Source organism: Calliopsis andreniformis, unplaced genomic scaffold, assembly GCF_051401765.1.
Source record: "Calliopsis andreniformis isolate RMS-2024a unplaced genomic scaffold, iyCalAndr_principal scaffold0001, whole genome shotgun sequence".
NCBI classification, from domain to species: domain Eukaryota; kingdom Metazoa; phylum Arthropoda; class Insecta; order Hymenoptera; family Andrenidae; genus Calliopsis; species Calliopsis andreniformis.
In genome coordinates this window covers 40,346,822-40,362,353 of record NW_027480422.1, presented here as the reverse complement: position 1 = coordinate 40,362,353, position 15,532 = coordinate 40,346,822, and the positions used below count along the sequence as shown (strand labels likewise).

Below are 15,532 nucleotides of genomic sequence, written 5' to 3'. Positions count from 1 at the left end.
ACCAATTCTTGGAACCATCGCGTTCGAGCTCGACGCCCGAGAACAAGGACGTCATAAAAAACAACGATAGCATTAGGGATTTAAATAGGAAAAATTGAAGTTTCTTATTCGCAAACGGATTTTCACGCAAGTAACACCAATCGATTCCTTGTGCTCTCCCGATTAAAATGATGTCAAACACGACATGATTCCGATTATTTTTAACAAAGATACATAAAACTTGGTTTGTAGAACGAAAGGTCATGCTCATCGCGTTATGTAAACAGACCCGGGCGCGACTCTCGTCCGTGAGTGGTAGTCGATTTTAAGCACGACCAGTCCCGAGCGCTGCTCTCGTCCGTGAATGGTAGACGATTCTAAGGCACGACTAGACCCGAGCGCGACTCTCGTCCGTGAGTGGTAGTCGATTCGACGAGCGCGGCTCTCGTCGTAGGGCTAACTCCCTATTATTCCCTCATATTTTTATGTTTAATTATTTAATGACTGAAATTATTAAGAAAATGAAAGCGTAACACAAAAAGTATATAAGTTCCGTTTTAAATGTTTAGAAATTTTTATTTTTTTATTTTTAATATCTTCTTTCCGACATCGATTAAATATAATATACATAAATTCTGTTTATGTCATTTTTAACTCGTAAAGAACTGATAGAAAAGTAACTTTGACGATTCTCCGTAAGCGTCGCAGGGTTCCAACCTTTATTATTTAAATATCTTTATTATAAATAATAGGAATCATGTCCTATTTGATATCATTTTTATCGGGAGAGCACAAGGAATCGATTGGTGTTACTTGCGTGAAAATCTGTTTGCAAATAAGGAACTTCAATTTTTCCTGTTAAATCCCTAATGCTATCCTTGTCTTTTCTGACGTCATTAATTTCGGGCATCGAGCTCGAGCATCGACGGTCGAGCGAGACCCTTTTTTTTGCTTCTCCGGTCGTGTACCAATTATCTCGGCGACCGAAAGCAAAGGAAGCCGAATCCGACTCCAGTCGCGGACGAGAGTCGCGACCAGACCCGAGAGCGGCTCTCATCCGCAACATTACTGTATTGCTTATTTTTTACTAAAAAGTTATCAGTAAAAGAGGTTTAAAAAATACAGTACTTACTTTCAACTTAATAAAAACTTTATCATAACTTTGACTCATATCGAGCTTGAGTATTCCGCGTATCTGAAGGAATGCGGAAATAAAGTATAAAATATCTCTTCGGCAACAAGTTTGGCAAGTTTCAAATAATGCAGCAAATTAAAGTGCTCAAAGCACATGAGGTTTACAAGAAAGTAGCAGAAATGCATAGCAAAAACTAAGATCGACTGTTAGCTAAATGTATAGGAACAAATTATTCAAAATATTCATTTCTACAATATTTAAGAATCACCGAAATTAATGAGGAGACAACTTTCCTAGAACTTTTCCAAAAATTATTTTATCGTTAAATAATAATGTCATTATATTTTTTATGAACCCTCTACGACGATAAGATGGCATCAGTACTCTCATCAAAATTCAAATATTAGTGAGGATGCCACAGTACGATCAACAAAAAAAGAAGAAATTAATTTCGTAGAAAAAGCTCAGGATTATACGTGTGAAAAGTCCCAAGTACATGAAATTACTCCAAGAATATTTCATGCTTGTGAATTTCCATTTCTAAAGAACATAACATTGGATACTCAAAATGAAGTTAGATATCACTTATGGCAAGATCTCCAGCATGCAACGAGTTCTGCCAATACTTTCTATGGTGAGGATGAATTATCTAAGCAAAGAGAAATCGGTAAGATAATATTACAGTTGTATAAGTATGTAACATATACGTCTCAGGAAAGTGACACTTTATTTCTTACAAAATTGCATACGTTCATTTGTTTGTTTAAGAAATCATCAATTAATAAAACTTACTAAACTTATAAGATCCTTTACACACAAGATGTTCCAGTTTTTTCCCGCATAACTTAGCCAGCATATTCTATCAGCAAAATTAAGACAAAACTGTTATAAATATAGGTTCTTAAACGCATTATTTAAAAATTATAACAAAAATGCGAAATAACTGACTGCTTTCTTGACGGATTCGCATAGGAATAGATTATTGGTTCACATTATAATTTCATTTCAGAATGTCGTCCGTTAATATGAATACACAACTGTCATCTAAAGAATAGAATTTATCGCATTTTGAATTTCTTTTTCATTTACTTCAATTTCTGCAAATACGTAACGAATCCGTTGTATTACCTCCTAAACGCGTACTAAATTTTAATACGTTTATTAACGATAACGAATAAAAAATTTTATTTTTTAGATGTCGTGTATTCGTAGAAACAGATTACATTTTGAAATGAAATTATAATGTGAACCGACAACCTCTTCCTAGGCGAGTCTATCAAGAGAGCAATTAGTTGTTATTTTGTATTTTGATTATAACTTTTTTAGAAAGTTATAATTTTTTTAAGAATTTGTATACTCTTTTCTTTATTTTGCTTACGGAATATGTTGGGAAAGTTATGCGGAAAAAACTGGGACACCCTGTATAAATAAGTTAGATCTTATGATTATGAAGACTATCATTTTTAATATAAAAATAAATTCAGAATGAATTTATAATCAAAACATCATATTTGTAAGAGATAAGTGTTTAAGACCTGGCACTTCTTTAATGCGCTGTATTAACAATCAATATCTGCTAGTCTGGTTTACGTCTATAACATCGTTAATGTGGTTATAATGATAACAGTGCAGTTTAAATATTTATCAAAGATGTAACTCCATATATTCTTGTTTTATGTTTCCTTGCGTAATGATGGTTTAATTTATTGAGACTTAATCGTATCTACTATGCAGAGATATACTAGTAATTTTTCGTATACTATGTGTACCATTTACTGTAAAACCAATTAGGCCCGCATTCCTTCTAGACGTAATCTTTCTAACTCTATACAGTACGCAAAACGAACTGTCGAAATACATGATAAATCAAATGTTTCTACGAGTAAAAGTCGTATTTATTTCTAAATTGTAATCATTTCCAATGCCGTTAAGTTGCCATCGGAGGTGTAGAATAGTATACACAAGGTTGTTATTTTCTCAAGCGGGCGAATGCTCGTTCTTCTCCCACTTTCAGTAAAATTTAATTATTTTGAATGAATAAAATCGACAACTAAATGAAAGAATGCTCGTATAAGTTGAAGTTTGCTGAAGTAGCAGAAGGACGAGCATTTTCTAGCTACGTCTAAAGCATGTCTAAACGCGCCGTTAGACAAAATACAAGTCTTGCAAAGTCTTCTTAGCGCTTTACAAGCATAGTTACATTCAGACATTTTGTTGACCAGTCAAGAACTCGATGTTCTTAACGAACGAAAACCATGTGTGCCGTCTCAATAGCATAAAAAAAAACATAATGTGGGTGGAATGTAAAATCATTTCCAGTAATTTTCACTGAAGTAGATGATGTCCCGGCAGTAGCAACTGAATTTTCATACGGAATAGAACTCATCTCGAAGAATCTTACTAATGCGGCCAACGATCATCTTACTATACGGAGTGTCTCAGGTTTTAACGTCCATACTTTGTCAGTATTCTATGGATCTAAATAAGAAAAAAATGCTATATGAGCATAGGTCATTTAAAACTTTATTCAAAAGTTATAACATTAATACAAAATGTAAAAGAAATAGTAACTTGTGGTTACTGCATTATAGGAATGTAGGAATATAGCAGCAACAAAAATTACATTTAATCTGTCTTTATCTAGCAGTAAGCTGTATTTACTCTCTGAACTCTGAGGTCGTCATTTTCGCTAGTATTGCTAGTACTATCAAGCGGCACGGTAGTGCTGCGACGTCAAGTGTATGCAGAGGTAGCCCGGCACTACCGTGTACATAGTTTCGAGTTTTGCGTATGAAAAACTTTAATTGTGTATATCATTGGATCCGTAGTTCAGATCTAAATTCAATGACATTATCGCAATATAATGAGGGTACGACTTTTCGACTAATTGTAAGTCTAGTGTTACGTCCCGGTAAATTTCGATATGATATGCAAGTGACCCCGTAACTTGGTACTTTGTCAGAGTCATCAGGTCATTCACCAGCAGATGTCAAATGTGTGTTGATGACTGACCAAGTATATATCTCGCGTTTTTAGAATAGATAGAATACGAGAATGTAAGGAGACTAGATTGTTCCCTCGCTAGTATTTTACTTAAGGACTATCGTTTTCCAAATTAACCGAAATTACAGATGATAGGTTCGCGATTACAGAACATGCATTGTAAATATCGCAGAGGTAAGCATCAATTACGTCAGGTCATTCAGCCCCACCATTCAGACAAATTCCAATTTCGATTGGAATTAGAACTTAGCCAAGAAAGCTACTAACTGTAGAATGAGCAATGATTCTTTTAAGTTGATTTCTTGTCATAAAAATGATTGACGCATTTTATAGGGTGAAACATGATTTTCGTGTAGCATGTGCAAGTAGCGTCAAAAATATTTTTCGTAGAATATGATTGAGAAAAATATTTTTGGTAGAAGATTAAATTCTTGCGCTTTGCGTTTTCCTGATTTCAATGGATTTGTTTGCCCTAATATCTTAAATTGGTTTTTTCAAATGATTGATGCTTTATAGGATATTCTATGGAGTAGATTTTTCGAGGAACCGCAAATACTTGATGCGCTTTTGTTTACCTTTTTAAGATATTTTTGGAGGATACACCCTTTTCGGAGTCCTACATGCACATCTAGCATTCAGTAATTTGTCCGAGGCTGGTCAGGTCATTTCACGGCAACTCGATCACTTTTGTACCTCGATGTCAAGGATTTTGATAATATTGAAATATCCTGTACTCTATGTGCAATTAAGGGGATAGGGTTAAGCTATCAAGACTTAATATATTTTTTCAAATTTTTTGACAGTTGAAACAGATTTCAAACTTGCAAAACAAAACTATTTGTATTTTTTTTAAATTGAAAAACTTTCAAAATATAAAAAATATGTATTCAGATATGCACATTCTTCAAGATTAATAGAAACAAAGCAGAATTTTGAATCTATAATAATTTCAGAGATATAAGTTCAAACGTGAAAGCAGTTGTAAAAATCGGCAAACATTGTAAACTTTGAGGGCGTATATTTCTTATATAATTTGATGATGACGTCTTATAGATACCAGTAATGTCCTACAAATATTCTACACACGTCTTCTGAAAGCCTTACATTACAAAATAGGATGTCTCTAAAACATCTTTAGTACGTCACATAGACGTTTTAAAGATATCTTAACACGTTCGATACAAGGTCGATACATGTATCAAGTAGAAGACCGGGATCTAGAAAAATGTTAATTTCGGACGCTTTTAAGACATCCATCAGAAATAGAATAAACCCAGAATTGTCAAGATTAACAAATAGTTGCCTCACTTGTTCTTTATTTTGAATTAAAATAAGCCAACCCATTATCACAAGGTTCATTAGGCATGCTAAGATATAACAGCACAGAATGTACATTAGTTTCCGCATAATGCGCATAAAACTTTAAGATGTGTATGAGGCGAAATTTAACACCCTTACCCTATATAAGATTTGAACTGTTTAAATTCTAGGGGTACAAAAAAAATCAACCAATGATAAAACACGAAAGGAAAGAACAGCATTTACGAAGCAACAAATTCAGTATCTTGAATATGAATTTGCTCATAGTAATTACCTTACACGTTTACGCCGTTACGAAATAGCAGTTACATTGGATTTAACAGAACGTCAGGTAAATTAATATACCATTATTATACAAGAACAAAAATACTGATATTCGTATCGAACTACCATTATTGAAAACCTGGAAGTATTGTCTAAACAAGCAATTGGCTCAATGTCGAAAGGGACGTGAATTTCGTACTTTACTCTAAATAAGCACTCGCGAACGGTTTCGAATGACTAATGTCGCTAATTGAATTTTCGGTTTTTGTTCTGAAAAGACAAAAGAAGCATTTTAAAAAATTTCAATTTTCCAAACATATAGTATTACCCGGAATAAGATCTCGTATCAAGACCAGCCATTATATTGATGGTAGTGCATACTATATTCAGCGCGTTTTTCATCCTCAAGCATGGCTCACTCTGATCTTTACGTATATTGTTCGCACAGAGAAGTGCGTGTATATTTAAAAAACACTATTACAATAATAAATAAAATACCTATATAGATTTATATAACAGAGAATTAAAAGAATCATATTAATATCGAATACGTAGGAAATACATTAAAACAAAAATTTCATTTTTGATTTATTAGAAGATACGTTTGAAATGAAAAACATTTCTTTTATCACTTTTTCCATTACGTCAATAATGTTGTTTATGTATAACTATGCACTCTGCATATATGTACATTATTCTTAAGATTAAAATAATTACTATTTGTGACTGTAATGTTTAATGTTTCGAAATGATTAAAAGGCACATAACAGCAATTCAAATTGAAGCGAGTTTCATAAATACACCTCTCTGCGGAGGCAGTGTATGTAAGGGTTAGAGTGAAAGAAACTACATCCTAATTCCGTTTTTTCCTGACATACAATACCCTGAGAGCGCCCATAGCAAAATGACTTATTGCTGTAAGGAGGAAATTTCTCATTTATTCCTTTCATATTCTACATAATATTATGGAAGGTGTAATGTAAACTTTCTACAAATTCATTAAGAACAATATTTCTTGATGTTTCATTTTTGGTTTCTACAATATTTCTTATATAAAAAGTACGGAGCTATAGTTTTCTGCATTTTTATCATTCGTAATTTTAATCTTATTTTATAGTGGTAAATCATCTTTTAAATTTCCGACACCTAGTAAACAAACAGTTTGTATAATTAAATAACATCATTGATGCAGTTTTAATAAAATTTGAACAGCCATATTGTAGGAAATCTGTACTCCATTTAAAATTGATTTAAAACTTTTAATATTTAAATTATCTAACATTTTCATACAATATTGAATTCATGTTTTAGGTGAAGGTATGGTTCCAAAATAGACGAATGAAGTGGAAAAGAACAAAAGGTGGCATAGGAAACGGACAAGAAAAAATTAATATATCTTAACAATTTATTTCAATATTTCATTTTATAAAATTTCTTATGCATATAATTGTATATAATATTCTGTATAAACCTATATAATTAGAAAATGCTTTTTTCAAATCTTGAAACCAAATCTTATGTTGTACTTGTAAACACAAATTCTGTTTTTTTTTTCTATAATACAATAAAAAGTTTACTAATTACACTTTAATGTCAGCTATTGATGTAATTCTTAGATTATAACCCTTGTCTATTAATTTTTTTTCTAAAGCAGACAATTTATCCTTTGTACTTTGTACAAAACTTGCATGCTTTTTTTGTTCATTATTTACATTCATAGTGATGTTTCTATTTGTTAACTTAGGATAACTGTCTTTCGTCCATGGTGTACCAGCAAAATACCTTTGATGTTGCTTTTCAGGTGGGATGTATGTAGCTAGTCCAAACATATTTTAAATATAAAATAGTTAAGCCACTTTATAATAGTGTACTACATAAAATATCATACAATACCTTTTAACAATCTACCACACATGAGATAATTATTCATTGTTTCAGCAGCTATTTTCGCCACTTCAGGATGGAGAAATTCAATGTACCCATAACCACGGCTTCTACCGGTCTAAAAATAATATAATTAGAGGCTTTTGAGAACTCGAAAATCGTCAAAAGACGAGACGAAAATTTTTTTCGAGATCAAAACAAGATTCCGAAAGTATCGAGATTTTCGAAAATTTTCAAGATTCTCCGAATATAAGCTACTCTAAACTTGACCCAGCTCTAAACCAAATTTTGTTTCGATGTTACTTTTGTTGAATACGGTCATAATTTCGAATTTTTAATTTTATAGCAATTTTTCAATTAGACGGTGTAACCTCAAACAAATTAAATAAAAAGAAAAATTAATTCATCCACATTTACTAAAGTAGAATAAGTGTAAATTAATACATATATGTAACAATTTTTTCTCATAACCTACAATTTCAGTCTGTAATTTTAACCTATAAGAATATAAATAATTATTTTTTATGAAAAAATTTGATTAGTTCACTTTTGTGATATTTTGAATACGAATAATCGTATTCGGCAAAACTAATCATGAAACAAAATCTGGGTTCCCAAAATCCTTGAAATTTTCCGAGAATCCTAGTATTCTCGAGTAGCAAACTGGCGTCTTGTTCCGAAATTTAACTATCTTCTTAAACAAATTCGATATTCTACTATATTTAGTGTTTTTAAAGCAAACAATGAAAGTTCTAGTAAATACTATCACTCTACAACTTCTTTCTATTATATAAAGTCATAGTTTTACAAAACAATATGAACAAAAATATAGATAAACAATAAATAGGCATAGGATACATAGATTGATAATAGATAGGTTACTAAGTGAATATGAAAATTTTGCTTACGTTTTTTGATCTGACAACGCGCACTCTTGTTACCTTTCCAAATTGTTTAAAGTAATCGCTCATTTGTTCTTCATAAAAACCATGTGGTATGTGACCCACATATACTAAACCCCTTGGACGTCTTTTTTGAGATATGATCTGTTTTTTCTTTCTTCTAATAATTTTGCGCAATTTAGACCTTTTAGATGATGAACCAATTTTTGTTGAACTTGCATGTTTTGCCTAGAAATTAGAAACATTTGTTTAATTATGCTATTTTAATCATTTAAATCAAAGACTATAAATAATTATTTCAAAAACTTTTACGAAAAATGTCATTAACACTAACTTGTTTTTCGTTTAAGTTAAAATGATGATCATAACGTATCAAAAAATGTACAATAAAACATATGATTTAAGAAATATCGATTTTTAATCGTTCTATTTTTAAATAATAATTATAAGATGCCGAAAATTTTTTCGTTGTCGATATCATTATTGACTAGGGAAATCCTATTTTGGTCATTTCTTGTAGTAATTGGTCAGAGAAATATGTTTCGGTTTCTCATAAGATTTATTAAGGTGTGCAATTCTGTTCTAGTCATTCATAATATTTATGAAATTTTATTTCACTTGCTAATAATAGTTATCGATGAGAGAAATTCTATTTCGGTCGCTCATAATAATTATCAATCAAGAAAATTTATTTCGGTTGCACTTAATAGTTAGCATTGAGAGAAATTGTATTTTTGTCGCTCACAACTATGCACAGTGTTACAATTTAGAATATTGTATTCAAAAAAGTTAAAGAGACATCGTTTCAGAATGTATTATATGTATATGTGTGTATATTAAACAATAAGTTGAATTAGAATATATTTTATAGAGTACGTCACAACTACTTATGTATATCTAACAAACATAGTATAAGGATTTCAATTCACCAATTTGGTTGAGAGTTCAATTACACATGCTTTGATCGAGAATACTGATAAATTTAGTAATTCTATTTATAAAAATACAGTATTGTGCAGATAGATACACAATTTTCACTGTACTCCAAGGGTATACGTTGAAATATCATGTCAAAAATCAAACCTTGATTTCTTTCATTCACATGTCATTTTTTCAATCTTTCATTTTACTTTGTTTTCATTTATTCATCCAAGGCATGTTTTATATGTAAAACCGTATGGCAGCTGTTGACTAAATTTTTGTAATAATATACTATTATTTATGATCAAGATTTTAAATTTGTTTATTGCATATACTCACTAATACAAAAGTGGTATTTATGTAAGTACACAAATTAGGCAGGGGTTTCTCGAAACATTGAAGCCCCTCGAATATGTGAGCTAAGTTCGACTTTCAAGAATTCAATACTTTGCACTTGTTTTGTGATTCAACACTATATTACATAGAGAATAGAGGTAGATTAGGTTGAAAAAGAGTTTGCGTATTAGAGTTCACAAACAAAAGTCTGGATTAGATATTTTCATATGTGTTATGTTTCTGTTTGTGATTTGTTTAACTATGGTCAATAAAGATTTATGCAATAATTTAAATTTTGAAACAATTGAAACTTTAGTTGTTAAATCCAAAAATTTCTTTACCAAACAGAACAAAACAAAACTAAACTACCCCTTCAAGTTTCCAAAATTTAAAAATTAAGTTCCAACCCACCTCTAACAAAATGTTTATCATAAACACCAAAAACATTTGCTAGACAAAAAACATTATTTTGATTAAAATTCATTTCCTGTTCAATACTTTTAATACTGGTTTTGTTTCTTGTTTCAATATTGATTACTAGAAGTTTCTAGTTACTTTTACTTTTTCAACCATTCTTATTATCCTCTCTTTTCCCATCTGGTACAAGATTGTAAATACTATATATATTTCTATCTAAATATTTATTAACTTTTAGAGTAAATATAATTCATATAAATAATCATAAATATTATTCTTTTAGCTATATACACATTGTACAAATTTGATATCTCTAGTAGGAGAGAATTTACTGAGTGATTCTACAGATTTTAAACATCAAAATAAAGCAAAAATTTAGAATAACAAAATTGTGATTGAGTCTTCACTCTGTGGTGCATATCATAGAAAGTAGTGGGGATAGAAACAGTATTCCATTGTGATGATTCAAATAAACCTTGAAAATGTTATAACTAATTTAGATCAAACATTCATCCTTGATATGGTTGATCAACACATTACCTTAGTACTACAACAATATTTGCTTAGTTCAATTCTATATATTTTAAGAAAATATAAAATCTCAAATATTAAGTATCTGCTCTTAGAATGGAGTATTTTTATAAGCAGAATGATTGTATCTTCCTATTGTAAAATGATAGTGTCAATTATCTCTGACCTTTTATACATTGGTAGAGCATGAGTTATTGAAGATAATAATACTGACATTGAAACAAATTAGTTTCTAATTTACATAATTTATAAGCTATCCTAAAACAGTGGGCTGAGCCCATTACTTTTTACATAAACAATAATATTCTGATTTTGACTTTTGTCAGAATATTAGTAAATGACAATATTAATCCTTGCGTAGACATTATGGTCTATGAAATAAAAATTTAGTAAAAAGCACAGACTACTATATAATACGCTAGACTGTTAGGTTTTGTCTGTGAGGTATCCTAACTTTTATCTATGAATTTAGTATACCTAGGTCAGACAAATTTGGCTGCATCAATAGTCTCTATCTTTTTCTTACATCGGAGTTATTGAATAAGAGAAAGAGAAAAAGAGAGAGAGACAGCCAGAATCATTGAGTTAGCCATATATACATTAAAATACATGCACCACGAAAAGGAATAAAAGAACATAGACTTCTCTATAATATAGCAGTATCATATAGAAGTCTGTGTACATAACACATACTATGTATGTATAGGTATCTATACACTTGTCTCTTTCCATCGCACATGTGCTAATTTAATACATACTTTATGGCTACATTTGTTTTGCAGATATACATGGGGAATTAGCAGTCTAATGTATTACATAAAAGACTGTGGAAAAAAGAAAAGTTGAATATTGTATAAAAGAACTTTTGATATTGAGGTCTGTGGATTAATGTGTGTACAATGTACTAGCCTATCATACACTGGTTTGTTAAATTTACTTACATATGCTATGGTGTGCACCATACAAACTATTAACTGCCTGTTCTTAAAATCAGCATAATTACCTTCAATATTTCGAGCTCTATTGTTATGCCTCATTATGTCTTATAAAAAAATGAACATTCTGAATACACGTTATAATCTAACCTCTAAAATTTTTTTCACATTTTCTAATGCTTTAGAAACTGCCGTATCTCCCACGTCTAATGATTTGTGTTCGGCTTTTATAACTTTTCTAAGTGGTGGAACTCTCACTGCATTTGATTTCTTTTTTATCTTCATTTTGAGTAAATATATCGCTATTGATTACTTAAAACTTGAATAACGAAAGTAGTGTTTATTATTGTCACGTTCTCGCTGCTTTTAGCCTTTAACTACCTCTGACTCAGTGGAGGTATAGACTTTCAACTTGAAAGTTTCAAGGGTCTAGAATCTACGATCTACCCAGGTCTACCCATGGGATCTACTGAAGTAGCTCACGGTAGTAATCAATTTTAATAAAACATAGGTAAAGAAATTGTTCTTTAACTGCCCATAATTGCTCATGAATTACTTTTAATTGATCACATTAGTTTTCGAGATATTTTCAAAAAACTTTTTTTGGGAACCTAGGAACTTTTATAGGTTGGCAACGGATATTCAATATCAGAAATATTCTAAAATAATGCACAAAACGATCTATTGAGGGCACAAAAAAATTGTTCTTTGCTTAGAATTAATTTCTCAACCCTTAATAAGCAACTATTAGGTCAATGAACAAGAAATTTTATGAATAAATGTATGAAATAGAAATCTAGTAACTTCCAGGCACGCATGTGTAGATCCCCAGTAACTTTAATACAGATCATACATTCATATTTATATGAAAATTCAAAAATTTGCTCTATCATATTGCGCGGTAACATAAACAATTGTTCTTTAATTGCTCCTTACTGCCCTGTAATTACTTCTAATTGCTCACTCGTAGTTTTCGAAAAGTTTCAAAAAAATAATCATGCTATTGTAACTGCGTCAAGCTGGCAGTGCATACAGGTTTACAATTTTACACCGATCCAAGAAATTGCTCTATCTCATTGCAGAATGGCTTCAATAATTGCTCTTTAATTACTTTTAATTGTTCACTCCTAGTTTTTGAGAAATCTGCAAAAAAATCATCGGAGTATTTATACCGACGCAAAGCACATGTAGTCTGCTGGGTTACACCAACGCATACAACCTGTCGTATCTCAATAAATGATGGTTTATTTAAACGATTGCTCTTTAATTACTCCATAATGCCCTATAATTACTTTTAACTACTCAACCGTATTTTTGCGAGGAATAGCCAAAAAAGCATCACGCGGTTATGACTAAGTGAAGTTGGTCGACGATGCGTCTGGTATTTTCAAAAATTGTACACTGTATACACATACATAACCTATGTTTTTCTGTTAATTATTTAATGTACAATAATTTAAACTGATTAAGAAAGGTAATGTTGACTAATACAAAAATTATTTCACATTTTTAATGTTGTGTTACATAAATAAGATTATTTGGAAAGATAATGTTTATATATGGTATGTGGTATTTTCAAAAACAAATAAAACAATGGCATCTTTTAACTCTGCAATGTAAGCTACAAGTAATAAAGATTTACCTTATTGTGGAAAAGCAGGAAATGTTAGGCCTCCTGTTAGTGTCAGTATTTTGTCTGATCGCAATAAATTATTTAAGGCAACTAAATCTTTTGAAAGGCGAGGAAAGGAACAGACAGAATTTAGAACCAAATTTGAATATAATTCTTAGTAGAGTAACACAGCATTTAATAAACAAAAGGAATCTTTTAGTATTATTGAGATACATAATATTTTTGGCAGAAGTCATATTATAGCAAAATTTTATACGATAAGCAAAAGCTTATATAAAAAACTTCATAAAAACATATAGTTTAAGTCTCACATGCAAATAAGATTAACAAAAAAAGTTTTATAGGTATTTCATTTAAGTACTATTACTTGTAAGTTAATTTTAAATGGTCTTAATATTCTACAGTATTGAATTTTTTTAGATATTTAGAAAATATTTTTTTATAAATTAATAGGTACAAACATAGATATGTCACCATTTGACCCTGTATTAATGGAATATCTAATGCCATTTCAATGTGAAGTATAGTAAATTTCATTGCTCATTTCTCTTTACTAACATTTTTAAGTTACTTTACTATGGCACAGAACATGCTTACTTTTATTCTTTGCACCTTCTAAGCACCTTTTACAGGTGCTTGCTATATGATTATTCATGATATCGATTTAGGGAAAATTATTCAAGCATTAGGGATTATACATTATTTCAAAAAAAATTTGTCTTGCCTTATTGTTGTAACATCTTCAGTCAGGTTTAGTAGTCAAGATAATACTGCTTTGCAACAGAAATATTATGTATCTCAATAGTACTAAAACATTCCTCCTGTTTATTAAAGCTGTATTACTCTACTAAGAATTATATGCAAACTTGGTTCTAAATTCTGTCTGTTCCTTTCCTTTCCATCCAAAAGATTTAGTTGTTTTAAATAATTTATTGCGATCAAACAAAATACTGACACTAACAGGAGGCCTAACATTTCCTGCTTTTCCACAATAAGGTAAATCTTTATTATTTGTAGCTTACATTGTAGAGTTAAAAGATGCCATTGTTTTATTTGTTTTTAAAAATTATATATATCATACATAAACATTTTTTTACAAATAATCTTATTTATGTAACACAACATTAAAAATGTAAAATAATGCATATAATTTTTCTATTAGTCCACGTTACATTTCTCAATCAGTTTAAATTATTGTACATTAAATAATTAACAGAGAAACAGAATAGTATGTGCATACAGTATAAAATCTTTGAAAATACCAGACACATCGTCGACCAACTTCACTTGCAAGGGAAGTTTGGGAAGTGTTAATCGCCGATTTTAATGAAACTTTGTACAATTATTCTATGGTCCTACCTAAGAATTTTGCCATACAAAGTAGCTGCCCATACGCACTTTTAAGGGAGAAACTAACCCTTAAATCCAAATCGCCCTTTTCCTTTCGGTGCTTATAGCTGACAAAGTATAAGCGCTATAAAAAGTTTCATACAAAAGTTTTACTGTTTTCAAGACCTATAAAATGGCTTTAAAAAAATTTTGAAAAAACGCATTATTTATCAAAATTCAAACCCCCCCCCCCTTTTCTAACAAAAAATGTTTTTATTTCAGATAAATAAAGAGCTTTTTGTTGTGAATTCAGCATTGTATAGCGATATACAATTATTCCATTTCTTGTATACAAAAACGCTGCCTCATTTCTGCGTAGTGTAATATTCGCCGTTATTGGTACGGTGAATTGAAGTAAATATTCAATTATTACATTTTTTATTCTGATTTTCGGGTGTTGTCGTTATCGTTGTTTGTTACAATGCCCCGACAATAATAACAAACTTTATTTTCTGACCTTTGGATTTTTGGAATGGACATTGCCCAAATCACGCGCAACAGCTTGTATCTCATGATAAGGAAGTAATTATTCTTACAATACCAAAAAAGACAACAGGGCAGCTACAACCTTTAGATGTTCTTGGTTTTCGAATTTGGAAGAATTTCGTAAAAACTTTATCTGACCACATAATACTGCGTAATTACGACGTCAATTTGCACCAGAGAAATAACATTATAAAGTTACAATCTCTTACTCACAATCAGCTGTCTTCGCCTAGATTTCATAATATGTTTAAACATTCATGGTTTAAAAGTGGATACCTCGAAAATCTCCCAGATCGTTACGAGAATCTAGTTGATTATTGTTTCGGCAAACAAGATATCGAAATTCATAGGTGTCACATATGCGGAGAAATTGCAATTCTTCGTTATGCTTGGTGTA

At 30.7% G+C, this 15,532-nt stretch overlaps 2 protein-coding genes across 3 annotated transcripts; one reads left to right on the top strand and one right to left on the bottom strand.

The window, feature by feature from the left end:
* Positions 1 to 1,447: 1,447 nt before the first annotated feature.
* On the top strand, positions 1,448 to 7,152 carry Btn (buttonless; the record flags this gene model as incomplete). Its single annotated transcript, XM_076390148.1, has 3 exons — positions 1,448 to 1,781; positions 5,608 to 5,768; positions 7,013 to 7,152. Coding segments are annotated over 3 exons (585 nt in total), but the record flags the coding sequence as incomplete, so codon positions are not given.
* A 129-nt stretch (positions 7,153 to 7,281) lies between these two features.
* On the bottom strand, positions 7,282 to 12,040 carry LOC143186503 (MKI67 FHA domain-interacting nucleolar phosphoprotein). Of its 2 annotated transcripts, none has more exons than XM_076390182.1 (4): positions 11,778 to 12,040; positions 8,494 to 8,715; positions 7,595 to 7,703; positions 7,282 to 7,517 (listed from the first exon to the last, which is right to left on the bottom strand). In XM_076390182.1, the coding sequence occupies exons 1-4, from the start codon at positions 11,910 to 11,912 to the stop codon at positions 7,282 to 7,284; spliced, it is 702 nt and encodes a 233-aa protein (XP_076246297.1). In that variant the 5' UTR covers positions 11,913 to 12,040. The 2 variants fall into 2 exon arrangements, with proteins under 2 accessions (XP_076246297.1, XP_076246298.1); XM_076390183.1 differs by having other exon boundaries at positions 11,634 to 11,861.
* Positions 12,041 to 15,532: the final 3,492 nt, after the last annotated feature.